This window comes from Trichoderma ghanense (genome assembly GCF_004382785.1).
Source record: "Trichoderma ghanense strain CCMA-1212 chromosome Unknown scaffold_6, whole genome shotgun sequence".
NCBI lineage: Eukaryota > Fungi > Ascomycota > Sordariomycetes > Hypocreales > Hypocreaceae > Trichoderma > Trichoderma ghanense.
In genome coordinates, this window is record NW_027395669.1 from 977,957 (window position 1) to 1,003,340 (window position 25,384).

Below are 25,384 nucleotides of genomic sequence, written 5' to 3' on the forward strand. Positions count from 1 at the left end.
CAGAGAAGGAGGTGGGAGGGAGGCCATTTAGCGCAGAAGCGCAATGGGAAATCGTACAAAGACGTACATGTAATCAGGATTGTCGTTGTATATAAAGGAGTTATAGGATCGGGAGTGTACATGGTATCATCTTGCTTAAAAGGTTGTCTGGCATTATCAGAGGGATTTATATTGCTCAGCGTTGATCTGCGTATTGAACATGCCCCTGACCATTTGCGCGTGAGCTCACATCTTGTTTGACTCGTGCCTGAGAAAGACATTGAGAACTCCAGAGAAGGAGAGAATACGATAACACGGAACCGCTCATTTTCCTCATGGTTCGTAAGGATATTCCCGCATCCTTTCATATGCTATCCAAAGCAATCCAAACATGAATAACCAAGGCTCCGCGACATGTCCTACAGAATCTGGCAAGCAAATGTAAATCGAACAAAGATGAAAATTCAGTGAATCGCCGAGATAGATGGTAAGCAGGGTGTAAACACAAGAAGACATAACCGCTTCACCAACTGATTCTCGTCGCCCGATGCCGTCGATCCCGCATCCCCTGCCTCAAATCCCTCGATCCGACCGTGAGGTCAGCAAACCTCGCCCGTAAATCAAAGTCCACCGACTGCACCATGACCCTCTTCTCCTCCGGTATGGCCCGGCTGGGAAGGACAGCGGCGGCCTGTGCGGCGCCACCACCACCACTACCACCACCACCACCACCACCAAGCGCCTGCATCTCCGGAAAGGGGTCCTCGGACTCCTCAATCTCCATGACCCACTGGGCAATGTTGGCCGCCAGCTCGCTGTCCCACATGCCCTCGCGGCGGGCGCTGCTCCTCAGCAGCCGGATCGCGTCTCGCCGGACGGTCGGCTCGCGGCACTTTGTGGCCACGACGAAGAGCGGCGGGACGATGCCCAGGTCTGCGGAGAAGCTGGGCTTGATGTTGTGCGTTGGGAAAGCTGTTGCCGCTCCCGCCCTCGGGTCGGCCCTGGAGAGCCCGTGCCGCTGCTTGCAGCGCTGCGGATCGGGGCATCGCTCGGTGGCGGCTCGCTTCTCGTCGTCGCCGACGACTTCCCAGCCTAGGCTGACGATGGCCTTGAAGTGGGAGAGGAAGGCGTCGAACTGGACCTCGGCGTCGCAGAAGATGGTGAGGAAGATGACGTTTGTGTTGACCTGGAACATCTTGAGCGCGGCGATGCCCGACTTTTCGAGGAGGCTCATGCCGGGCTGCTGGAGCCTCGATTGGAAGATGGGTTCAAAGGCCTGGGACCACGAGTCGATTTGGCTTTGGAATGTAGCCCCCAACCGTCTCCAGGAAGAAGGTAAAGTGTAAGAAGGCTCCTTCTTGGCTCGCTGCAAGTGTTCGATGAAGCGCAGCAGCATTTCGCAAAGCTGGTCCGACGCCAGGCGAGCTTCTCGTAGAGATGAGAACTTGTAGGGGATGGGGCTGGATGGCTGAGGCGAGCCAGAGTCCGAGAGAGGGGACGACGGATCGTGTAGGCTTTGAGGGCCGAGATGAATCACGTATGGATGGGGGAAGTGGAAGGCCATGTCGTACGACTTGGCTTGGATGGCTAGCCGTGTGAAGATGACCAGCAGATCCTCCTCAACCCGTTCGTTGGAATAAGGGGCTTGCGTCCGATCATACTGGATCCGAGCAAGGAGCCCCAATCCCGTCTGGATCTGGACTATGGCCTGGCGGTGATCACCAATGAAGGAGTCGAAGCAGGCTAACAGGACGCTGGCCATCAGCCGGGTCTTGTTGGTTGACAGCTTGTCGCCGCTGAGATGCAGCATGGCCTTGCAGGCTTCCGAGTATTTCCTGATGGCAACCTGCCAGTGACACATGACCGAGTCCAGGCGGCTCATGGCACCAGCGAGCGGCGGCAAGTCGGGCTCGCAAGACTGTTCGAGAGTCTTGTACAGAGCACCGAGAGCCACGACGGCGTGGCGGATGGCCGGCTCGAAGTGGCATTCCTGCAGGACGCGCTGTGTCCAAAAGGTCGAGTCAAAGTATCCCGACAGCTCGGAAGCCGTCTGCACTCGGAACAGGTCAAAGTACAGACTCTCGGTATGCATCAAGGCCAAGTTGTGAGACGGCTCATACATGAAGGGCACCGCGGCAGTGGAGGCGACGGGCTTGGTCTGGCGTTTGCGACGGTTGGCCCGTCGAGGGGGCAGCATGATGGTGTGGCCTGTGAGCAAGAGGCTGGCGGTGGTTGAAGTGGAAGCGTTGGCAATGCTGCTGGGAGTCGGCTGCAGTTGCGGGAGGCCAGACGAGGAGGGAGCCAGAGGCTTGGGGGCAATGCGGACATCGACGGCACTTCTGAGTCCGCGAGTGGGCGCCGGATAGCCGCTGCACTCCTTTTTGCTGCGGATGCATTGCGAACAAGACGGACGCTTTTCATCGCACTTGATGCGCCGTTGTCTGGAGATGAGGAGCTTTGTCAATGGATCGTCCAAGGTGTGTGTGTGTGCGTGTGTGTGAGATACGGGGGATGGAACGGGAGGGAAGAAGATAGGAAGAGGAAGGGGGGGGGAGCGAAGGAATTGGAAATGAGGAAGAGCATAGAAACGCCGTGATGATCGTCAGGGCACTCCAATGGATGCTCACTTGCAGTTCAAGCATCCCGTCTTGACCTTGGGGTTGCTTCGCCGTCCGCGCTTGGCCGGCCTGGCCGCCTCGCCGCCACTATCGCCGCCAATCGCCGAAGCCATCGAAGTCGGAGGCAGCAGCGGCTCCATGCCGTCAGGATCGGGCGATCCGGTGGGAGTTGCGGCTGGGGTCTGATACGAGCCCTCGACGGAGGCCATAACCGCCGGCCTGGGAGCGGGAACAGCCATGGAGCAAGGCTCGATGGGATTCTATGCTATGGCTGAAGAAGCGTCATAAAGGCGGTATTGGAAGCCGGTGCTTGAGGCTCTTGTGAAACCGGAGGCACAGAAGAGACGGGAAAGCAAAGAGTACAAGGCAAAAAGAACGAGAAGGTGTTTGATTGGAAGCTCGCGAGTGTCCGGACTGAGACCGAGTCGGTGAAGTGATATGGCGGGGGTTTCAATCTGCTCTTATCGACCTTTTCTCTAGCACCTGGATGGGGTCAGTTGGCTGGGGGAGCAGTTCCAGGTTTTGCTTGGAGCGAAGCTCGAGTGGAGTCGAGGCGAGATGACGGCTTGACGCTATTGTATGATACGAGATGCGAGGACATGCACGGCGATTCAGGGTACAGGTGCTTTGATCGATCGATAGGCAGATGCTGCTGGATGATGGTGGGAGTTGCTTGGCTGCCGGCAGTTGTGAGGGTGATGTGCTTACATGTGCCGGGACGGGCTGGCTGGTACGGCGCAAGAGTGAGACGGATGTTTGTGATCTTTGCTGCAGGACGACAAGGGGAGAGACGAGAGGAGACGAGAGACAAAGGGGAGATGAGGGGGAAGGGTTGAAAAGAGAGGCAGAGTTCAACTATCACGAGAGCTAAGCATGACGGTATTGGTATTGATCGGGGTGCTCGTATAAGCGCCTAGGTATCTACCACCTTAGTCGTGCATGTAAGGTATAAGTGTCGGTAAAATACTCGAAACCTGCATATACTTGAGCTCTATGCTCCTCACCGAGTTGATGTACGGATGCTGTAGTTGCAGACAGAGACGCAACTGGGGATGCAGCCAGACGGACGGCTCGAGTCGCTGACGGCATGAGCACTTAGTGATGGCATCGTGGAGGTACATGTATGCACGCACATGCCGCCGCCATCATGCAGGTCCCCCCCTCTCGCCTCCAGGCCATCCGGACAGGGCTGCTGCGGTTGGTTGCGTGGGAATATTGGTGGAAATACTACTCAGAGACAATGGAGCTGCATGCATGTTCCCTGGACATACAGTACTAGGTAAGGTAGGTGATGGATACAAGGTGGGCATCGAATCGGCGGCGTGACGCTGCAGGCAAAAGGTTCCTGGCTCGGGGGCACACTACTATATAGTACTATAGTATTCCGGGTGGGTTATTAGTCTACCTTAGTTCTTGAACGGACTCAAGCTTTCTGGCAGCAGTTGAGATCAACTAAGCCCTCCTGAGCCACTTGGGGGGCTTTTGTAGTGCCGCAGCCCATCAGTCCTTCACATGGATACCCTCTTCTTGCTCCTCTTCGCCTTCAGTCAGTCGAGTGAGTTGGAGAACCAGCATCATCTCATCGGTGCGGTGGAGAGGCGCTCCTTGGCGACTGCAGCTGCAAGTCGCAGCAAACGGCACCCAGGTGGTATTGCTCCGGTTTCTTGAACAGCACATCCCGGCTCCATCCCGGTGCGTCCCCGGGTCGCAGCAACTTGACGGGATACCTGCCCGACAGGCGGCTAAATGGCCACTTGGCAGAGTCGACTGGAGGCTGTTTGTAAGAGAACGAGAGAAAAGAGAGTCACTCTTGCACGTAATAGGATGCTGATTTTTTGACCTGGCGTCTTGATGGCCTGCCTTTTGAGCATCGCTCGATTGATTCGGCCCAGGACCCGCAGTCTTGAGCGGCACAACCTTTGTCGGAGCGGCTTTTCCTCGCACCCTCTTGGTTTGACCAACATCCAATCTGTCTTGACACACCCATGATGCCAAAGATGCTCATCCGACTCACGTGTCGTTACCGCATGACCGCAGCAATGCATGCTTCCGAGTCGCGCGCGCGTGTGTGTGTGTGTGTGGTGCTTGACGTATAACTGGTGAGATTGGGAGAGGCACATGAAAGCAGCAAGAAACTGTGGCTGGGTAGGCTGTTAACCCAATTTCTACATCTGTCCTTGCAACACGTAGAAGGCAAGACGCAAATCGAACATGCCAAGTTGTCCGACATCTCAAAACGTACATCCAATTGCCATGAGAGTCCATCCGCACACTTACATGTACCGCAATGCATGTGGCCGTTTTGGTCTGTTGCGGTCAGCCCCAAGTCCGTCAGAGTCAGCGTTGTCGTCTTGCTTCTCCAGCCTGGGGAGGTCTTTCAAGCTCGCGATCCTGGCCCATGGCTATGGACCGACGTTTGCCGTTTCCGTGCATAGCAGCTCTTCGATAACTTGCTTGACAGTGGCCCCATGAACGCCATTGCCTCTCTCACGCAGGCTTGTGCTAGAGGTAAGTGCTCAAGTGTCTACCCATCGCCGACATTCCCGGAATATGGCAGATTGGTCCCGCTTGTCAGCCTTCTCCATTATCATAGCAAGCCACTTTCGATCCTCATGAGAAGCGAGAGGTGGGAATCTAGGGAGGGACAAGGTGGTTTGAGATGGCATGTTTTGGCGAATTGCTAACCGCCGTTTCCGCGTTTTAGGGTAGCACACGGTTATTAGGAATGTACAGAGGCCAAGACAACCTGGATCGAACAATGTCGCTATAATGATGGCAATACCAATCGTGGCTGGTTCCTTCAAATTCAGACGAAGATGTCCATCGCATTCCCAGCTCATCCGTCACATGCTCAATGTTCTCTTCTGTTCAAGACGAAGAGATGATCTCAGATGGGTGATATATGGCGGCCAAGGGAAGCTGCCTGATTGGCTCCACCTAGCCACTGACCCGCAAAAAAGTTGCCATTGATTTCAGCATGCGACTCGGGTTTGCTCTTCGAAAGACAGACAAACGAACGAACCAAATTCAACAATCACAACGACAACGAGCTGTTCTGCGCACTTGAACTCGGCCAGAGCTTGCTTTAGAAGGCACTCCCAGCGCTTCACGATATAACCGTCCCGTCGACGTCTCAACATCAATCGCCATCTCGACACCACAGACACACCACAGCACAACCACAACATCATGTCGCAACAGCCCGAGAAGCCGCCGCTGCCGCCTCGCAATGAATTCATACACAAGTCAGCCCTCGCAGGAGCCATCATCTCCCCCCTGGCAATGCTGCTGCCGCCCAGAAAGGCCGACATCCGACTGCTCGTGCTGATGGGGACCTTTTCCCTCTGCACCAACCAGCTCGCCTACGAGTACACGGGCCAGTCCATCTACGCGCGGTTCGGCAGCCGCGTGGGCTCAATATTCGACACGGGGCTGCCGGAGGGCGCAAAGAGGACGCAGCAGCTGCTGAGGGAGCAGAGGGAGAGGGAGGCCGCGCAGAGACAGAGCCAGAACCAGAGCCAGAGCCAGAGCAAAGGCAGCGTGCTCAAGGACGTATGGATGGGCGGCGAGGGCGAGGACTGGAAGGAGAAGAGGGCTCAGGAGCACAAGAAGGCGTTTGAAGAGGGCAAGGGCATGAGTGATATCATTATGGAGCAGATTGGGGAGGTGTTTAGTGGTAACTGGAGGGGCAAGAAGGACGACAATTCTTCGGACGCTGCAAAGGGGGAGAAGAAGGAATAGCGGGAGGAGGAGGATTCGTTTTACGATGGCTGATTCATGATGTTGATGCAGATGGCATCTGGCCATCTGCGATGTGTGTTGTAACAGTGGTGCCATGCTTGTGCGATATATCATTGAAATTGCAAGGACAAATGACAACGTTGAGTGGTCTTTTCAATCAAAGATGCGCTGGAAAAGGTCCGCAGTAGTTGCTTGGCTGCCTCCTTGCAGAACCTTGACGTTCAATCTCAGCAGTATGCATGTATGTACTCTGAGGAGAAGATGCTGCCGACAGACAAGCAAGTCATTGAAGCTAAATCGACACACACTCTGGATGAATTGTTCGTTCGCTGATCGAATTGCTAAATTTAACAGCGACAGCGTCGTGGCACTGTGGCGTCCCCGCCCAAAAACATCAGCTGCGAGCTTCGTATCTCATGTCGTCTGAGCCACCTATTCGTCACCCTCAAGGCACAGAAAGGTTCCGGTCGGCCGCGCACGATTCAAGAACTTTGCCAGCCTGCATCTCTAGCTCGATAAAGCTGTGTTACCGCCGACTTGTATTGTATGTACCTTATGTATGCGCTCAATAGGTAAGGTAGGTAGATATCCAAGGTAGGTAGTGAGACATAATAACAGAGTCAGCAGCATGGCGCCTGGTGAAGGGGCTTCTGGTACGGTGCAGAAACGGAGCGAGAAACTGAGGGAAGAACTCAACTTGATCCAGCTTACACACGCCTCGACGGTTCACAAGACGGACAGAATCTAGTCAGCCAGGGACGACGACGGGCTCCAAAATGGCAAAGCGCCACAGCATTCCGGCCGACCACTGCAAATACAGTTCTTCCAACTTTGCCTGGCCTGATCGACGCCCAGGCCCAGCACAGCCCGGCACCCCTGGCCCACCAACGTCAGCGGTGCTGTGCATCCAAATGCCAACCTGACCTGACCTAAACCTTCCGGGGCCAACTCGACGGCTGTTGGTTCATTTGTAGAATTCACTTGGAATATCAAACAGGAAAAAGGTGCATCATCCGCTCGGCTGTTATTTGTCTAGTCTCGCTGTTCTCTTTACTTGTTTCGCACTCCAGCAATTGACGGCTCTTCTGAAGCCATTCCAGGACGCAGTGCAGTTGAAACCCTCTCCGGCAGCGTCCTCGAAGCCTGAAACACCGGCAGGCCTGGACCAGTGCGCCGTTCAGTGGCAATTGGGGAGCCTGATCCGCCAACAGAACCTTGAACTGCCCGCAGTTGAGGCGCACAGGCCGACAGGGGTATTGATGCTTGCAGTCGGTGCATGTACTGTAATAACTCAGGAATAATCTGATACGAATCACGCTGCCGGCTGGATGCCAGTCCATCGCTCTCAGCTGTGCTTCGTACCCACTACGTAATCGCCGGGGCTGGCAAACATCAAACAAAGCAGGCCGTTTTTCTCCTGCTCTTACAACCTCAGACTCCTACATACCACCTACCGAACCTCGCTCGCTTCTTCCAACAGCTACACCTCAGCACGCGCACCTTGAACAAACAACATTACCTTACAACAACATACGACCTTATACATCGAAATCTGTCTACAGGACACACACGACACAGTCACCTGATTTCGTCCTCTTCTCTCCCTCTTCCTCAAACCTGTCCCTTTTGCGTCTTCGCGCGGCCTCAGAGCCCGCTGGACAGCTCGTCTCGCCATGGCTTCCAACGGCTACTACTACGGCGGCAATCAGCAACCTCCAAGCCATCAGACCACCCCCTACTATGACGCCTCGCACGCGCCCGCATCAGAATCAGAGCTCCCGCAGGTCTACAGCCCGGCCTACGCAGAAGCTCCGTACGGGAACCCGTATGGCGCTCCCGTGAGCCACCACCAGCAGCCCACAACAGGTGCGTCGCCGTTTGATACCGTCTTCGACGATCCCGCATACCCAACGAATGCGAATCCAGGGCCGGGCGGCGCGAGCAGCAGCGACATCTCCCAGCAGGGCTTCTATCACCAAGACACGAGCTACTACGGGTCCAGGACGGAGAACATCCCGCTGCAGGACCACACGAGCAAGTCGCCCGAGGTCACGGATCACATCTACGACGCGCCGGCCGGGCAGTCGAGCCACAGGCGGGACAAGAGAGGCAAGGTGCGCATAGGCGAGCTGGGCATGCTCGGCGCCCACAAGAAGCGCATTCCATGGCTGGTCTACATCTTTTCGGTGGCGCAAGTCGCCGTCTTCATCGCCGAGATTGTGCGCAACGGTAAGCGCGCCCGACCGAAACCGCTTTGCTGTTGTAGCATCAACCGATGGTTCTAACCCTGACGCCACAGGTCTATTGACGGGCTCTCCCATCATGATCAAGCCGCAGTTCAACCCCATGATTGGCCCGTCAACGCAGGTCCTCATCAACATGGGCGCCCGCTACGTGCCTTGCATGCACAACATCAAGGAAATCCAAGGCTCCACGATCCCCGTCCTGTTCCTGTGCCCGAATGCGACCAAGAACACGCAGTTTTGCCCTCTGTCGGAGCTCTGTGGCTTCGGCGGCGACGTCCCCGATCCCAAGTTTGACGGCAACGCCAACCAGACGCCGATTCCCAACCAGTGGTTCCGCTTCATCATCCCGATTTTCATGCACGCCGGCCTTATCCACATTGGCTTCAACCTGCTCATGCAGCTCACCATTGGCAAAGAGATGGAGATTGCGATTGGGTCCATTCGATTCTTCCTGGTTTACATGAGCGCCGGCATCTTTGGCTTCGTCATGGGAGGAAACTATGCCGCCCCCGGCATTGCGTCTACGGGAGCATCAGGCTCTCTCTTTGGCATCATTGCTCTTACTCTGCTTGATCTGCTGTACTCTTGGAAAGACCGGCGAAGCCCCGTCAAGGATCTGCTGTTCATCATCATCGACATGGTCATTTCCTTTGTCCTTGGGCTGCTGCCTGGGCTCGACAACTTCTCTCACATTGGCGGGTTCTTGATGGGCCTTGTCCTGGGCATCTGCGTCCTCCACTCTCCCAACTCACTGCGAAGGAGAATTGGTCAGGATCCGCTATACTCGGCGGTGCCCGGTGACGCGGAGCCCGGGACCGTTCCCTTTTACAAGAGTCCGGTTGGCTTTTTCAAGGGACGGAAACCTCTGTGGTGGGCCTGGTGGCTTGTTCGGGCAGCTGCTCTCGTGGTCATCATCGTCGTCTTTGTTGTCTTGATTAACAACTTTTACAAGGTTGGCAACACTTGCAGCTGGTGCAAGTATCTTAGTTGTCTGGTGAGTTGCTCCTTCATGACTCCGTGCATGCGTTGTCCGACGAGAAGCTAACATGGTGTAGCCTGTCAACGGGTGGTGCGATCTCGGAACCATCAAGGTGCAGTAGAGGCATAGAATATGTGCATTTGGACGACGCGAAAAGAAGGAGGAAAAAAGGAAAGAGTTGGTGACTGTCAATGTCGAATCCTCGCGAAGCTTGCAAAAAGACGAAAGACGGAAAAGACGAAAGACAGAATTGGGTGAGAGAATTTACACATTATATACAGCGCTGGCGTTCATGGTCGAGGGGAGGTCACGGTTAAACACGCAAGACCAAGGCAAAGGGGGAGGATGGCATACCAGCATGGGTTAAGCAAGGCTATCTTACAGTTTGTATATACAAGGGTGCTGTTCCTTTGGGATTGGATTGTCTGCATCTCGATGAGAACCACCGCATGGGCATGGCACAAGGGAGGAGGTTTTTGTTGGTTTTATTTCTTTAGCTACAGTTTCTGAAGAGTTCAATGTGACTGCAAGGTTGATGTGGCCTTCGTCTCATCTTGACGAGCTTTTTCTTCTTCTTCTTCCTTTTCAATAGCAGCCCTTTGATGAGAACATGTTCAGGTTGTTTTGCCCAGCCGGCAAGTCACGCGGAGTGGTTACCTAAGAAGAACAAGACGGGAAGGCACAGTTGGATGTGTTGCATCGGCCCTTTCCTCTTCTATAAGTATTTCATTCACGGCTAAATCTCTCTGTCGATTTGTCTTTTTTTCATCTCACTTTTTCTTCTTCGCTTTCTCTGTCTCTCTAGGCGGCTCTCGATGACGGCGATGACCACGCCGAGGAGCGGGAAACGGAACATCATCTGACGACAGCTTCACGGGGATCTACAAGCGCACATGGACGGTGCCTCAACAGCAGAAGGTAAGGCCAAGAGACTTGAACCCTAGATTAGCCCATACACCGGCCTGTTTGCGTGATGAATGTTCTTCGATGCATGGCTTAACTGAATGATGACATGTTGAGCAACAAGAATACACCTCTGATACGAAACCGTGGCTTCTTTCTCTCATGATGATTGTCTTTTGTTGAAAAGGTTCTCGACTAATCGTTGATTTAGGATATGCGACAATGAATCAGTTTGGACAAGACGCCTCAATCTTTCGGGGCTGAGGAAGCATTCATATTGATGGTTGGTTTCTCTGGCATGCTGGCTGACGCTTGTGATGACATGCGGTGTCTGCCCCTCATGGTTGTGTAATAGATGGCTGGGCTGTTGGGCTTGCAAGTACTAGATAGGTATATGAAGCCAGTAATACAGAGGAATTCGAGGTGGCTACTGTCTATTGACTTGCCCCTGAACTAGGGAAGTAGTAGCCTATGATTTTCCAACAAACACAATTGCAAGTTGGAGCTTCTGTGGTGGCGTCTTGCTGTTGAAGCGCTTGTGCTGAGCCTTTAGTGACGGTTCATCCCGGAGAGGAAACCCCCACTCCCCGCTCCAAGTATCTCCGTACCGTTTCGAAACGCCAACTCACGTGCATGCCCATTAAACATCCGGCGGGTCCCGTCACGTCACGCCTGAGAAGGCGCGTATTGCTGGAAATAATCGTGTCCAGCAGCTGCGACTGAACATCCTCCATACGCCTCGTCTTTCTCTCCGACAACCAGCGACTCTCCCGATCATCCGCCGGATCTGTCCCATGACAAGCAGCAGCTGGCCTCGGTCTTGGTCGATTCGCTCTTCTTAGAAGAAACGCAGCGGAAGGAGAACCATGGCGGCCACCGTCGTCCCCCAGAAGCGGGTGCTGGGCGAGTCCCGCACCCGCCAGAACATCCCCTCATCGCCGCAGTCCAGCAAGAAGCGCAAGACGGACATTGCCGAGCCCGTGCCGATCCCGCGCTTCATCAGCTCGCAGAAGGGTCCCGGCGCCAAGCTGGGCGCCGGCCAGACCAAGAGCGTCTTCGAGTCCGAGGTTCTCGAGAAGCTCAGCCAGGACATTTCGGAGCGCAAGCAGAACAACACAGAAAAGGACCAGGCGTGGGATCGGCCACCGGTGACGGAGTTCGTGCCGGGCCGGGACAGCATCTGCTTCCAGTCGATCGAGGCCGAAGAGGGCACGCTGAATGGCGGAAAGGTGGCTGTGAAGCTGTTTGGCGTGACGGACGAGGGATACTCGGTCATGCTGCATGTCACAGACTTCAAGCACTACCTCTACGTGGCTGCGCCCATGTCCTTTCAGCCAAAGGACTGCGCGGCCTACAAGGCCTATCTCGAGACACAGGTGGCCCAGCACCAGCCCGCGATCCACTCAGTCAGCTTGACCATGAAGGAGGACATCTACCACTACCAGGGCAACGTACAGAGCCCGTACCTCAAGATCACCGTTACCGACCCCAAATTCATCAACACGGTGCGGTCGACAATAGAAAAGGGCCTTGCCAACTGGAAGGGCATGTGGGGAGTTTTGGAAGGCGGCTTGAGGACGTACGACAACATTCAGTACGTGCTGCGGTTCATGGTGGATTGCAAGGTAAGGTCTTGCTACGGCGTTCATATGAAGTGGCCTTGCTATGTACTAACAAATGTCGTGGACTAGATCCAAGGCATGTCGTGGGTGGAAGCCCCTGCCGGCACCTACAAGATGATTCCCGAGCATAGCAAACAGTCCAACTGCCAGATCGAAGCCGAAGTCAGCTACGTAGACCTCATTGCCCACAAGCCAGAGGGAGAATGGGCCAAGATGGCGCCTCTGCGTATTCTCTCCTTCGATATCGAGTGCGCCGGACGCAAGGGAATCTTTCCCGAGGCCAACGTGGACCCCGTCATCCAGATCGCAAACGTGGTTACCAAGTACGGAGAGAAGAAGCCCTTTATCCGGAACGTCTTTTGCCTAGACACCACCAGCCCCATTGTCGCCACGCAGATCCTGGACTTTGAAAAGGAGGAGCAGATGCTCCACGAGTGGCAGCAGTTCCTTATCCGAGTGGATCCGGACATCATCATCGGGTACAACATTGCCAATTTCGACTTCCCGTACCTCCTGGATCGTGCCAAGCACCTCAAGGTGCAAGGCTTTGAGTACTGGTCTCGCATTCCCAGCAAGCCCTCCAGAGTCAAGGAGACCAACTTCTCAAGCAAACAGATCGGCAACCGAGACACCAAGACCACAAATACCAATGGCAGATTGCAGCTCGACATGCTGCAGCTGGTCCAGCGCGATCATCATCTGCGAAGTTACACGCTCAACTCTGTGTGCTCCCAATTCCTGGGCGAGCAGAAGGAGGACGTGCACCATACCATGATCACAGAGCTCTTCAATGGAACGCCCGAATCGCGGCGACGTCTGGCGCTGTACTGTTTGAAGGATGCCTATCTCCCCCAGAGACTGATGGACAAGTTGTCGTGTCTGGAAAATTACACGGAAATGGCCAGAGTCACGGGCGTGCCCTTCAACTTTCTGCTTTCCCGTGGACAACAGATCAAGTTTGTGAGCCAGCTTTTCCGAAAAGCCCTGGAACAGAAGCTGGTCATTCCCAACATTGCCCCTCAAGGTACAGAGGACCAGTATGAGGGCGCAACCGTCATTGAGCCAACGCGAGGATACTACGACGTGCCCATTGCAACTCTTGATTTCGCCTCGCTGTACCCGAGTATCATCCAAGCACACAATCTTTGCTACACCACATTGCTACGACCTGGAGACGTCGAGAGGTTCAAGCTCAAAAAGGACGAGGACTACATTGTTACCCCCAACGGAGATTCGTTTGTAACGGCTACGAAGCGCAAGGGACTGCTCGCTCAGATTCTGGAAGAACTGCTATCGGCCAGAAAACAGGCGAAACGAGAGCTGGCGCAAGAGACGGATCCCTTCAAGAAGGCCGTGCTGAACGGTAGGCAGCTGGCTCTGAAAGTCAGCGCCAACAGTGTCTACGGTCTGACGGGTGCAACGACCGGAAAACTGCCGTGTCTCGCCATCGCCAGTAGCACGACCAGTTTTGGCCGTCAGATGATTGAGAAGACGAAGCGGGAGGTGGAGGAAAAGTACACCATTGCAAACGGTTACACGCACGATGCCCAGGTCATCTACGGCGATACAGATTCAGTCATGGTCAAGTTTGGAACCAAGGATCTCGCCGAGGCGATGAAGCTGGGCGAGGAAGCCTCCAAATACGTATCGGCCAAGTTCCTGAAGCCCATCAAGCTCGAGTTCGAAAAGGTCTACTTTCCATATCTCCTCATCAACAAGAAGCGATATGCTGGGCTATACTGGACAAAGACGGAAAAGTACGACAAGATGGACACCAAGGGTCTGGAGACGGTGCGGCGTGACAACTGCCTGCTGGCCCAGACTGTGATTGAAAAGGTGCTGCGGATGATTCTCATCGACCGGGACGTCCAGGGGGCGCAAGAGTAAGTGGACCCTTTACCGTTCTCGAAGTACTCGAGGTATTCATCAAAGCAAGGGGGGATATGGCTAACAAATGTCTTATCAACAACAGCTACGTCAAGGGCACCATTGCAGATCTGCTACAGAACAAGATTGACATGTCCAAACTGGTCATCACAAAGGCCCTCACCAAGGAGGACTACGCCGCCAAGCAAGCCCACGTCGAGCTCGCGCAGAGGATGAAGAAACGCGACGCCGGCTCGGCCCCTGGCCTCGGTGACCGAGTGGCATATGTCATGGTGAGAGGAGCGGCGGGAGCCAAGAACTTTGAAAAGTCGGAGGACCCAATCTACGTGCTGGAGAACAACGTGCCGATCGACACAAAGTACTACCTGGACAACCAGCTGGCGAAGCCGCTTGGGCGAATCTTTGAGCCGATCCTGGGCGAGACCAAGGCGAAGTCGCTGCTGACGGGAGACCACACGCGGACAATCTCGGTGGCGGCGCCGACGGTGGGAGGGCTGATGAAGTTTGCCAAGAAGACGCAGACGTGCATGGGATGCAAGAAGCCGCTGACGGGCAAGCACGAGAGCGCGGGCGCCGTGTGCAGCGACTGCGCGCCTCGGGTGGGCGAGCTGTACAACAAGACGCTGGACCGGGTGTCGGACCTGGAGGTGCGGTTCGGGCGGCTGTGGACGCAGTGCCAGCGATGCCAGGGCAGCATGCACTGCGAGGTGATTTGCAGCAGCAAGGACTGTCCCATCTTTTACATGCGGATGAAGGCGAAGAAGGACCTGGAGGATGCTGGCAAGGAGCTTTCCCGATTCGATGCGGACCAGGCCGCCATTTGGTGAAGGGCCCAGGAGATGTGGTTTCGGTCTCTCCTCTTTCAGGGGTAATCCTGGGCGAGGCCTGGGCCGAGGCAAAAGGGGGTTGGCACTGGAGTGGTTGTTTGTAACCGTTATTGGATGTATGCTTGTACGAGTTTGAAGCATGTGCGAGGCACGTATGAGATGTCTGGGACTGATTCGGCGATGATTGATGGCATATGCTTTGTTAACCTTTAATGCCAGTTTGCTTGTCTAATGCAAAGGTACCATACATATGCAAATATAGACTAGGTATCATGTGGAACATGAAAATCACAAGTTATCAAGATGCCGGATGACGAGCGGGATGAGATTGGTCCATCTACGTGAGAAATATCATGGGATCCCGCAGGATCGGACGTCTTACGTACATCGTTGAGCAGCTCCCGCGTCTGACGATGGCGTTTGAGTGCTGGATACCCGCCGGGTATGCGATCACATCGCCATTTCCTGGATATCTATCGAGGCGATAACCCGCTGCAATTTGTTGCTCTCGTGATTTTCCCTCATCCACGTCGTTGACTGTACCGGCATCCAAGCACTCGCCCTCATCGACGTGAGCCAGAACCCCGTTTTCACAACACAATGATTGTAGCGTCTTGCTATATACCTTTGACTTTGAAGACACAGAGAATGGGACTTCTACTCTGTCTCCGCAGGGGTAAGGCGAACCCAGCACCCGCCAACCATGGAGAGCGTCGACCCGACCTGATGCCGCATCGGCTCGTCGTTACCAGGCTGAATGTCCTTGAAGGTCTGGAGCACCCTCGCGATGAGGTAGAGCATCTGGGTGAGGGCGAACTGCTGGCCGATGCAGATCCGGGGGCCGCCGCTGAAGGGGATGTATTCCCATCTGTGTGTCACCCAAACCCAACGACATTAGCACTCTCTAAACACAAAACGATTACGATGATGCAACTTTGAAAGAATTGGGGGGGGGGAAAAATCAAAGAGTTGAGAGTGAGAGGGAGGAGGAGGACTACTCACCCCGGCCGATGCGTCTCCCACCGCTCAGGCCGAAAGTCGTCCGCGTCCGGGCCCCAGAGGTCCCTGCGGCGGTGCAGGCTGTAGGTCGAGTAGCGGCAGTCGGTGCCCTTTGGGACGAAGAGCGGGCTCTGGCCGTCGGGGCCGCCGCCGCGGGGGAGGATGGTGTCGCGGTCGGCGGAGCGCATGTTGCTCGCTACGGGGGCGTAGAGGCGGAGGGCTTGTATGAGGAAGTCATTGTGAGCGTTTGGTCCAGGTGAATAAGGGGGGGATGCTCACTCTCTTTCAGGACCATGTTGAGATACTTGAGATTCTTCAACTCCTCCCACGTCGGCTTCCGACCGTCCAGCTGGGCAATTTCCTCCCTCAACTTCCTCAACACATCGGGCCTCCTGGCCAGAACATAGAACAGCGACGCCATCGTGCTGGCGCTGGTATCGCGACCGCCCAAGATTAGCGAAAACAGCTGGTCTCGGACTTGCCGGTGAGAAGCCCCCGACTTGATGATTTCGTTCATGAAGATGTAGGGCCTCTCTTTTTCCTTTTCCTGGGCGAGCGCCTGGGAGACGTGGTGGTCGACGAAGCGCTGCGTCGTCTTGACGTATTCGTCGAATTGCCCGTCCGGGCGGAGGAGGACGAGCCAGCCTAGGCGGGCGCGGTTGGTGGATGTGGTGAGGATGTAGTCGAAGGCTGTCATGAAGTCGAGGGCTTCCTTTGTGGGGGAGGTGAGGAGGGAGGTTGAGTATCCGAACCTTGAAGCGTGAAGCCATCAGTGACTGACATATATGATGCCATATATACAGGATGAGGATCATGGTTGACTGTGTGCTTGAGTCTTACATGAAGTCGGTGGACACGTCCATGGTAAAGTGATACAGCAGCCTGTCGACATCGAAGCTGGCTCCGTCCCGGGGCAGTCGGGCCAGAAAGTTATCGACGTGCCTATCCGTACACTCCAGGTCCGCAATCTGGTTACGCACAAAGCTCGGCCGGATCATGGCCCGCGCGTGATGCCATTCGGGCCCGTTGACGGAAAAGATGGCATGCGGGCCGAGCGTCAGGACGCTGACCTGCTGCCGCAGCGACTTCATCGGCCAGTCGTCAAAGTGCGTCGACAGAAGCGCCTTGACGTTCTCCGGGTCCGAGGTGATGAGCATCCACTTGCCGAGGGCATTGTACCAGCACGTTCCGTTATGGGCGCTGAGAACATGGTCCCAGAGCTCGAGCAGGCGATGCTCTTTGAGCGCCTTGACGGAGCTGCGCAAAAAGTCGATGCCGAGGACGGGGTCGCGGTGGGGATAGACGGCGGCGGGGAGGCAGCCGTTGATGCGCGTGCCGTGGAGGTAGCGGTGCTTCTTGCGCAAGGAGTTGCAGATTGGCGTGAGGGCGAGGGCGATGCCGAGGGAGGCGTAGTCGGAGAAGGGCGTGAGAGGCTGGTTGGTGGCGACGAGGGCGATGCGCTCGAGGGAGGACCAGAGGATGTAAGTGCCCGTGAGGGCGAAGCCGAGCAGAGCGGCGAGCTCGCCGACGATGACGGACATGGCGGGTGATGCGTTGAGATGGAATGAAGGAATCACACGCGAGATGATGTTCTATCGCGGCCGTTGTCGCGGCTGAGGACGGATGAGCATGACATGACGGAGAGAGACGAAGATGAAGAAGAGAGAGAGACTGGCCGGGATCTACATATATGTGAGTGAGGAGATGGATGTATGCACTTGTTTCTCCGCTAATGCGTCCAGCGAGGGAGCTTCTTCTTTCGTCACCCTGTTCGCATGGCTAGAATGCTGGCAACCCTCCACAGCAAGCCAAAGCTTGACAAAGCCATCAGGTAATGTATCATTTTGTGAGACGGACCAAGAAGCCTCCTGTTCTAGTTGAGGCGTCAGGTTGTTTTTCTTATAAGCAGCCAATCGCGGCGCATCATGGCTCTTCCTTTCTGCTGTGAGAAGGGGCTACATACTTTCATACATGACGGGGATCCTTTGAAAGGCAACAAAGCACATTCAAAGACGACTTTGCAAATGGCGCAATGGCATACTCGGAATTTCCAAGGAAATACATGGTTCAGTTATACAACATACTGTACAGCCACCTGTTTACGTTGCAGTAGCATGGGGGACGAGGATGTATGTAACATGCAGTTGGGCGGAACAACTTGCGATTCGAATCATCATCAACCACCTTGGAGGGCGGAACTTGGTTCCGCTGTGTAGATTGTCTTTTTTCTTCGCCGAAAATCGGTAAACATCCGCTCCAATGCCGTTACAGTACAGCAAAGGAAGCAATATCTCCCCCAGAATCTTCCATGTTTTTCACTTTCATAAACCTCAGCTTCATCAGCCTGCAAGAAGCTGCAAAAAAAGTACAAACACTATTACCTACCCCAGACGCCATCAGCCCTAAAGCCGTCGATGCATGCAAGCCAGCTCCAAGCTTCACGTGTAAATTCTGACCACCAAAAACTTGCCCATCTCCATCCCCCCCCCCCAAGCAAATCAGATCTCGGCATTGGATAGCTCCCAAAGCCTCGGCTGCCCCGCCTTTTTATGCCCGGGGTTGTCTTAAAAACTCCTTCATCATGCGGCCGTTTGGTCCGAGGAGAAGCGTCGTATTTCGTATGAAAGGAAGTATGATTTGCTGCTTTTCGAAGATGGTTGATAGAATGAGTGAGATGGAGCATCGTCCATGGTTCGTTTGGTTCACATAGAGATCATGTTGCAATTCACGTCATCTTGGATATGCAAAGAGCTTGCCGTCTATACATGTATTTGCATTGAGAATGCAGAGGGCATTTATCCGCCCCGGAAACGATCCCCAACACGGAAATCTGAAGGCTCGAGGAATCCCTCGGTGTCTCTCTGTCCCAACTCCATCCCGCCTTGCATGTCCTGAACATGACCGAGTTACGCCAAGACGGTTGCAACAAGCTTCACAACATGCCTGGTCTCTGTTCCCACCACTTCTGCCTGTTCATCCTTGAGCCAAGCAGCACACAATCTATAATCATATGCCTCCTCTTGGATTAGCCACCAGACATCACGAGCACTTGTATCACTTATATCCCATAGGCGTCGTAACTAAGCCAAGACTAAAATATCATCCTTTCAGTTATTGGAGGACATCTACTTTACACCATCACCTCGTCAGATGACAAGAGGTCTAGATCAAGCTTCAACTAATTCGAGCGGGTCGTTCAGCCCGAAGGGGCATCATCACTTGTCAGTAGGTATGTTGGAGAAAGGAAACATTCAAGTATACCTTATGTAGGGGCTGCATTTACAACTCGCCCCTAACCAACGCCCACCAGCACGTCACTCTGATGGTGATCACGAACCTTCAGAAGCCGGGAAAAGCTCCCAGAGGGTGTCGCTTGGTAACAAGAATCTTTCTCTTGCGCGATGCCGCAGGTTTGATGAATCAACTACCCACAGAGATCATCAAACATTGGGGGCGATTGAGACCTATGAAAAGACAGGTCTCGCAGTTGAGACTCCCCCCCCATTCGACATCTCACACAGGGACGCCAACCAGCCAAGCCGATGCAAAGGGAACAAAAGGCACATGAGAGACAAGGCAGGAAACCTCCTCAAAGAGGAAGCGAAGAATTCGCCCATATACAGACACTATTGAAGTAAACCGGCCGCCATCTTTCGGCACAACCCCCCTTGACTTTGATATCATACACACATACCCCAAAATCCATTAACTCCATAAAGGAACATTGCAACCCCCTACAAACCATTACATTCAAGCCCGGCCCCGAGAGTCCCTCAGCGCCTGGCTAGCAGCCTGGGCCGCACGCCGAAGTCGGGCCTCTAGGTTGGAATCGCCCAGCATGGCCCGTCCGTGAGAAACAAAGTCGTCGTAGACCGGCGCAAGGGCATCTGATCGCAGATCGCAGCCGTAGTAGAACAGCACGCTTCCGTTGCGGTTGAAGCTGCCGTCGGCCTTCTCAAAGAACCACGTCAGGTTCTCGTCGTTCTCGCTCACGGTCCAGACAAGGCTGGGGTGGTCCTTCTTGATGGCCGCGAAGACGTTCTCCGCCACGTTGGTCAGCCAGCCGGACTTGGTGATGGCCAGGGTAGCGAGAGTGGCCATCGGCCGGTCCTTGCCGGCCGGGATCACAATGGCAACGCACTGCAGCGCATCGTCGTAGTAGGCAGTGAAGGGGTTCTCCCTCAAAAAGTCGACGAACCGGTCGACAGTTGCCTCGGCGTCAAGACCCTCGCGGTCGCGAATCAGGGCTTCCTTGATCTTATCCAGATCCTCAAAGTCGGACACGGAGGACACCTTTTGAATCTTATCACCTCGTCGGATCAACGTGCCGGCGCCAGAGTCCGTGAACAGCTCCTTTTGCAGATCGCTAGGGTGGATGATGGCAACGCTGGAGGTCCGGGGGAGGGTGTCGAGGAGCTCCTTGATCTCCTTGATCTTGAGGCGCGTGCCGTATCGGCACCAGGGCTGGGACATGAGGTGGTCAAACTCCTCGTCCAGGTTAATGTGCGAAATCTTCTCTCCCTCGCCGTCGAACAAGCCGCCCTTCTCGGACAGATAGACGACCTTCAGGGGCTCCAGCGCGCGGGCGAGCTCGGCGGCGGCAACGTCGGCGTTGACGTTGAGGAGTCGGCCATCCTCGGACTCGGCCATGGAAGTCAGGACGGGAATGTATCCAGCTTCGATGGACTTCTCAATCGCCTCCTTGTTGACCTTTGTAATCTTGCCGACGTACTGCCACTTCTCCTTGTCCAGGTAGTCGGCCATGAAGACGCCGCTGATGGACCGGGTCGCAACGCCCAGCGAGTCCAGCCTGTCCACCAGCCTCAGGTTCTCCTCGAGGAACAGCTTGCGGGCCACGCCCAGCGTCTTGGCGTCGGTGACGCGGATGCCCTCCTCGAACTGGGGCTCGACGCCGGCCTCCTCGAGCAGCCGGTTCAGCTGAGGGCCGGCGCCGTGGACGATGACGGGGTACAGCCCCAGCTCGTACAGGAACAGCAGGCTCCGGCACAGCTCGTCAATGTACTCGGTCAGGATGGCGCCGCCGACCTTGATGACGGCGAACTTCTGCGACTCGACCGAGGTGAAGAGCTTGAGGTACTGCTGGCCCTCGCGCTTGCTGCCGATGCTGCTGACCGTCTGGGCCACGATCTCGCGGGTGCGGTCCCTCGTCGGAAACGACGCCAGAGCCCTCGTCGACGACAGGCCCCTGCGGCCGGCCAGGCCCAGACCCCGACTCGCACTCGGACCCGAGCCTCGGACGACGTTCGGAGCAGATGCGCCAGCCGCGGCCGCAGCCCGGGGCGCACCTCGTCGAGCTCCGGCCCGCAAGGCTGCAGAGGTGGCGGAAAGCATGGTTTCGCGAGATGTCTGGTCCAATTGGCCCGGCGAGGCTCTGGAGAGAGAGAGAGAGAGAGAGGAGAAAGAATGAACAATGGCCGAGGGGAGGAGGAGCAGCGAAAGACGAGGATGGGCAGGGGATCTTATATTAGATCAGATAAGAAAAAAAAGAGTCACCGGTTTTAGTGCTGGGAAACTGATACCGGAACTGCCCACTGCTTGTGCCGTTGTGGGGGAGGGGCAGAAAAAAAAATGTCGCCCCGAAACCGCTCACCCATTGGCGGGTAGGCGGTGAATGTCGCTCCAATCAGGTATGATGAGCATGTTGGCCGGATAGAAGCGAGAGCGGTAATAGCTGATGCATGGGTCGATTCGGGTGAGGGATCTGATGAAGATGCGAAAGGCTGTGAATCTGTCAAAGATTTGCTGTAATCATGATATCCGTCCAGTCGATGCTGGTTGGCATTCAGCAACAGCAAAGCCATTGCCGGCTGCATGTCACTGCGTTCAGGCAAAGCGCATCACGATCGTCATGCAGGTCTGAGCAGCACGGATTCGAAGACTTGGAAAGAATAATTCGTTCTTTTAGGACCGGTAGAGAGCGCACATTATCTCATTTGGTCGGAGTAAACGCCTAGCCTGCAAATCATATACATAACCCAGCCCGAGAGCATCCCAAGGCTACATCTCCCCGTTAAAATAGTCCGAAGTCTGAGCAAACTCCTCAAGGCACAGAACCCTCATCCAATAGCAATTCGTAATCTTTCGGCTGGAGACGAGACCCGGCTCGCGGCTGGCCGTCCAGAGCAGCTGGTTCCTCGTACTCGTCAAAGACCTCGTAAATCATGGGCAAACAAACAAGGAAAGTTGAGTATTAACGGGTGGCAACGACTGTAATCCCATTGTCAGCTTTGGCCGGGCAAAGCCTCGCTCGCAGTGCTAACTCACCTGATGGGACGATAATGACAACCAGGAGGATGATGATTCCGACGACGATGCAGACGCGCATCTTCATGTCCTTCCACCACATCTGCTTTCGCACTCTGTTCGCACCCCGGCGGAAGCCCTGTGCGGATTCCGCCAGGTTGTCGGTCTTATCTTGCAGGACGTCCAGGCGGTCACCACGCTGAGCCACGTTTTCAATGTTCTTTCGCATCACTTGAACCGTTGCGTCGATTTCCTGGTTGAAGAGACGAGTTAGCTTTGAATCCCGCTGTTTTCGTTTCCGCCGCAGTCTCCCCCTTTTCTTGAGGAGAAACGCATTCAATTCCAGTTCACAGTCCCGGCATCCATTCTCGCTCAGCTCAGCGGTGAGGCTGAGCAATGAGCGCAATGCGGTTCTCTGCCAAAGCACGTCCCAGCTCCGCATCATCACCGCCCTCAAACTCAAGACGAACCCCGTTCAAGTCGAAGCAAGTCTTGGAATCTTCGCGGGAAACTTACGCCTTGAAGCGCCTGCGTGCGCGACTGCCCGCCGGACTGGTCGGCGCCGGCCTTGGGAACGTAGGGATCATACGGAGCGTCGGCCATTTCGACAGAGTACGGCGTTCAGTAGAGAGAGAGTAGGTGGGCGTCGGCAAGGGGAAAATGTAGGCGAGAAAGCGATCGGAAGTGCAGAGCGTAGTCGAGCGACAGTGGCAGCGCTGGTGTTGCTGGTTCTGGAGGGGCTTGGCTAAGAGTGAAGAAGACGGCGATTCGTAATGGCGGCAGGGAATTGTGAGGAAGACAAGTTTACGGTTGGTCCGCAGAATAGCCCCTTCGCCTACAAAAGCACCTGCACTGTATGTATGTACAAGTGCCCGCCTACCAGCTAAAGGGAGAGCAGTGGCAGCGCCTGTTGCAGGCGTTGCGCCCCCCCGGCTGACGACAGCGCGGAGTCGACGGAACCTTGGAAGCCCCCAGCCTCACGTAAACAGGTGCCGGCGCATGTAACGGCGGATACGCCTTGGGTACCGCGCAGGTTACTCCTTACTATATCACCGATGCAAATAAGAAATGATGTACTCAGCAGTACTTGATGCCGCCTGTCTCGCTACTTCTGCCCCGCCACACTGCCTCGTCCAAGAATGTGGCTCTGGCGCTCTGCTCACTGGCGCACGTGATTGCTATCACGGTCAGAAACTGGCTCGGCGGCTAGCGGCAGAAGTCGAGTGATTGATGATGCCCAGCCAACAGCAGCAAGCATGATGCACAGAATACAGAAGAAATCCCGAGAAGTTGCCCGCAGATGACCATCGTTTGTCGATTTTCCAAAGTTGGTGGTACAAGACAGAGACTCGAGGCCTAGCGACGACGTGCTTCGTACCTGACTTGCCTTAGTTCTGGACATGCTCGGTTACACAGTTTGGCCTGGGGCTGGAGCGCGACCACCGTCGCAGGCTGGTTTCATCCCAATTTGACGAAAGCGCAGATTGACTCATTCCGGTGACAGGGCAAGCGGCCGGTCTTGCAATAGCCACTGTGCCTGGTTTTTTTTCGGAGAACGTTCTCCTCTGGACGGCGCTCTTTAGAGCCGTCAAGAACAACGGGCTCATCGAAGCTCCCGGGCGCAACCAATCGGGATGGACAGTGTGCTCACGGCCCCGTACAGTGCATTGCAAAAACTGCTGCAGCTTTGTGCTTGTATGTCTCGGTGGTCATTCATTGTTTGAGTGCCTTCGGTGTTGACCAAAGGGCTTTGAATTGTCACGGAGTATGGAGCAGCAGCCAGTCACTCCCGTTCATGGCATTTTAAGCATAACTGCGGGAGACTTTGCTTTTAGTGGACTCTGAATGGATTCATCTTTGCATCCACCTGTATTTATAGGCGCAGGGCAAGCCAGACCTTTGCTGACCCGAAAGAATTGGACCCCTATTCGACATCGGTTCATGTTAGTGAATGCGTATGTGAAGACGGTTAACCGGCAGCAGCAGTCCTTGACGGATCTACAACTGCACGTCGTCGGATTACTCGTCCAAAGTACGGAGAAGACGACATCGTATTCCAGTTGGCAGCCGAGCTTAGCCTCCTCGGCCCCTGTCCAACTATTACTGCTCTTTTGCATGCCAAGACAAGAAAGCAACTGCTGACCTCTCTTCTTTTGGTCGGAGATGATTGGAAAAAGGCGCGACGCCAGCGTGACCACGAAAGGAGGGAAATCGACGAAGATTCGCAATCTCTTTTCCTCGAGCTTCACTGTGACGATCCAAATCGTATGTACGTCAAGACGGTCGTCGTCGAGCTCGCATGCAGATCATGCGCAAGACTCACGTCGAGCTGGACACTGATTGACAGAATGACGTCTGACCCGCCCTATCGAACCTCAGATGCGGTGCCGGGCCCGATTAGCGATCGCCCACTGCGCTGCCCATCATCTAATGTATGACGAGCACTCACCCACTCAACTGCCTTGCCTAACCCTGATGATGCACCTATCGTGTAAACCGTGTACACCAATCCTTCAGCTCCGTCTAGCACTGACTCCTTGTCTTTGATGCCTCCTCGTGATGCAGCGAGAGACATTGAACGCTAGAAACAACCTGCTGATGGCTTTTTTTTCTTTGTCCATTCATCCGCGTTGACCAACACCGACTTACTTGCCTTCGTATCTTGCGTGCTCAAGTTTGGTGTGGCTGCCATGTCGGGCTGAAGGGAAGCACCGCAACGGCGAAACCACTGCCCAGGGGCCAGCCACGATTCCGTCAGTCGACGAGAAGGGAAGAATAGAAGGTTTTGGTTCTGCCCGAGTCAGTCGGCTAGTAGTAGCTCTCCAAAGTTCGCTCGCTCTGCTCCAGGACGGTCGGTCGTCAGCGTCAGCACCTTGGCAATACGACAAAAGCTTCCAGCGGCCGCAGCGGCCCTTCTGCCATTGGATGCTCCCGTAGCGAGCGGCCTCTTCCGCTTTGACTCTTGCTTCAGCGAACGCAGGGGAAATACGAGCCTCTGCTGCTCCGACGGCGTGTATCTGTCTCCGGACGCAACTTCGCACCTTCACCTCTGCTCCCTTTCCCCGGCGGTGATCGCACTGGATTCGAGCAAGGTAGACCAAAAAAAAAAAAAAAAAAAAAAAACAACGCCCATCCTGATCGCTGGCTGGGCGGGGCGCGATGTCAATTGCTGCTGCTTTCAAAGATTCGCAGGCCCGCTTGCAGCCTCACTCCTCGTATTGGGGACCCTCTGACCCTGCCAGGTTCCCGTTCTGGCCCAGCACCCGAGCGACTACTGCGGGCTAGAACCATGTCGCTCTGAGATAGTTCGATGCAGCAA

General features: G+C 55.1%; 6 protein-coding genes across 6 annotated transcripts; 3 read left to right on the forward strand and 3 right to left on the reverse strand.

Annotated features, from left to right (window-relative positions):
• Positions 1–502: 502 nt before the first annotated feature.
• Positions 503–2,836, reverse strand: CCMA1212_005934 (uncharacterized protein; the record flags this gene model as incomplete). The annotated part of the gene is made up of 2 exons (XM_073703178.1): positions 503–2,420; positions 2,607–2,836. The coding sequence occupies 2 exons, from the start codon at positions 2,834–2,836 to the stop codon at positions 503–505; spliced, it is 2,148 nt and encodes a 715-aa protein (XP_073558233.1).
• A 2,950-nt stretch (positions 2,837–5,786) lies between these two features.
• Positions 5,787–6,338, forward strand: CCMA1212_005935 (uncharacterized protein; the record flags this gene model as incomplete). The annotated part of the gene is made up of 1 exon (XM_073703179.1): positions 5,787–6,338. The coding sequence occupies one exon, from the start codon at positions 5,787–5,789 to the stop codon at positions 6,336–6,338; it is 552 nt and encodes a 183-aa protein (XP_073558607.1).
• A 1,673-nt stretch (positions 6,339–8,011) lies between these two features.
• Positions 8,012–9,684, forward strand: CCMA1212_005936 (putative rhomboid protein; the record flags this gene model as incomplete). Its single annotated transcript, XM_073703180.1, has 3 exons — positions 8,012–8,567; positions 8,638–9,578; positions 9,640–9,684. The coding sequence occupies 3 exons, from the start codon at positions 8,012–8,014 to the stop codon at positions 9,682–9,684; spliced, it is 1,542 nt and encodes a 513-aa protein (XP_073558232.1).
• Positions 9,685–11,332: 1,648 nt separating this feature from the next.
• On the forward strand, positions 11,333–14,802 carry CCMA1212_005937 (DNA polymerase delta catalytic subunit; the record flags this gene model as incomplete). Its single annotated transcript, XM_073703181.1, has 3 exons — positions 11,333–12,091; positions 12,158–13,971; positions 14,061–14,802. The coding sequence occupies 3 exons, from the start codon at positions 11,333–11,335 to the stop codon at positions 14,800–14,802; spliced, it is 3,315 nt and encodes a 1,104-aa protein (XP_073558606.1).
• A 657-nt stretch (positions 14,803–15,459) lies between these two features.
• CCMA1212_005938 (Cytochrome P450 52A4) lies at positions 15,460–17,342 on the reverse strand (the record flags this gene model as incomplete). The annotated part of the gene is made up of 4 exons (XM_073703182.1): positions 15,460–15,670; positions 15,805–16,021; positions 16,081–16,553; positions 16,642–17,342. 4 exons carry the CDS (start codon positions 17,340–17,342, stop codon positions 15,460–15,462), a joined length of 1,602 nt encoding a protein of 533 aa, XP_073558234.1.
• Positions 17,343–19,551: 2,209 nt separating this feature from the next.
• CCMA1212_005939 (uncharacterized protein) lies at positions 19,552–22,668 on the reverse strand (the record flags this gene model as incomplete). The annotated part of the gene is made up of 4 exons (XM_073703183.1): positions 19,552–21,280; positions 21,413–21,542; positions 22,087–22,351; positions 22,582–22,668. The coding sequence occupies 4 exons, from the start codon at positions 22,666–22,668 to the stop codon at positions 19,552–19,554; spliced, it is 2,211 nt and encodes a 736-aa protein (XP_073558608.1).
• Between the last annotated feature and the right edge of the window lie 2,716 nt (positions 22,669–25,384).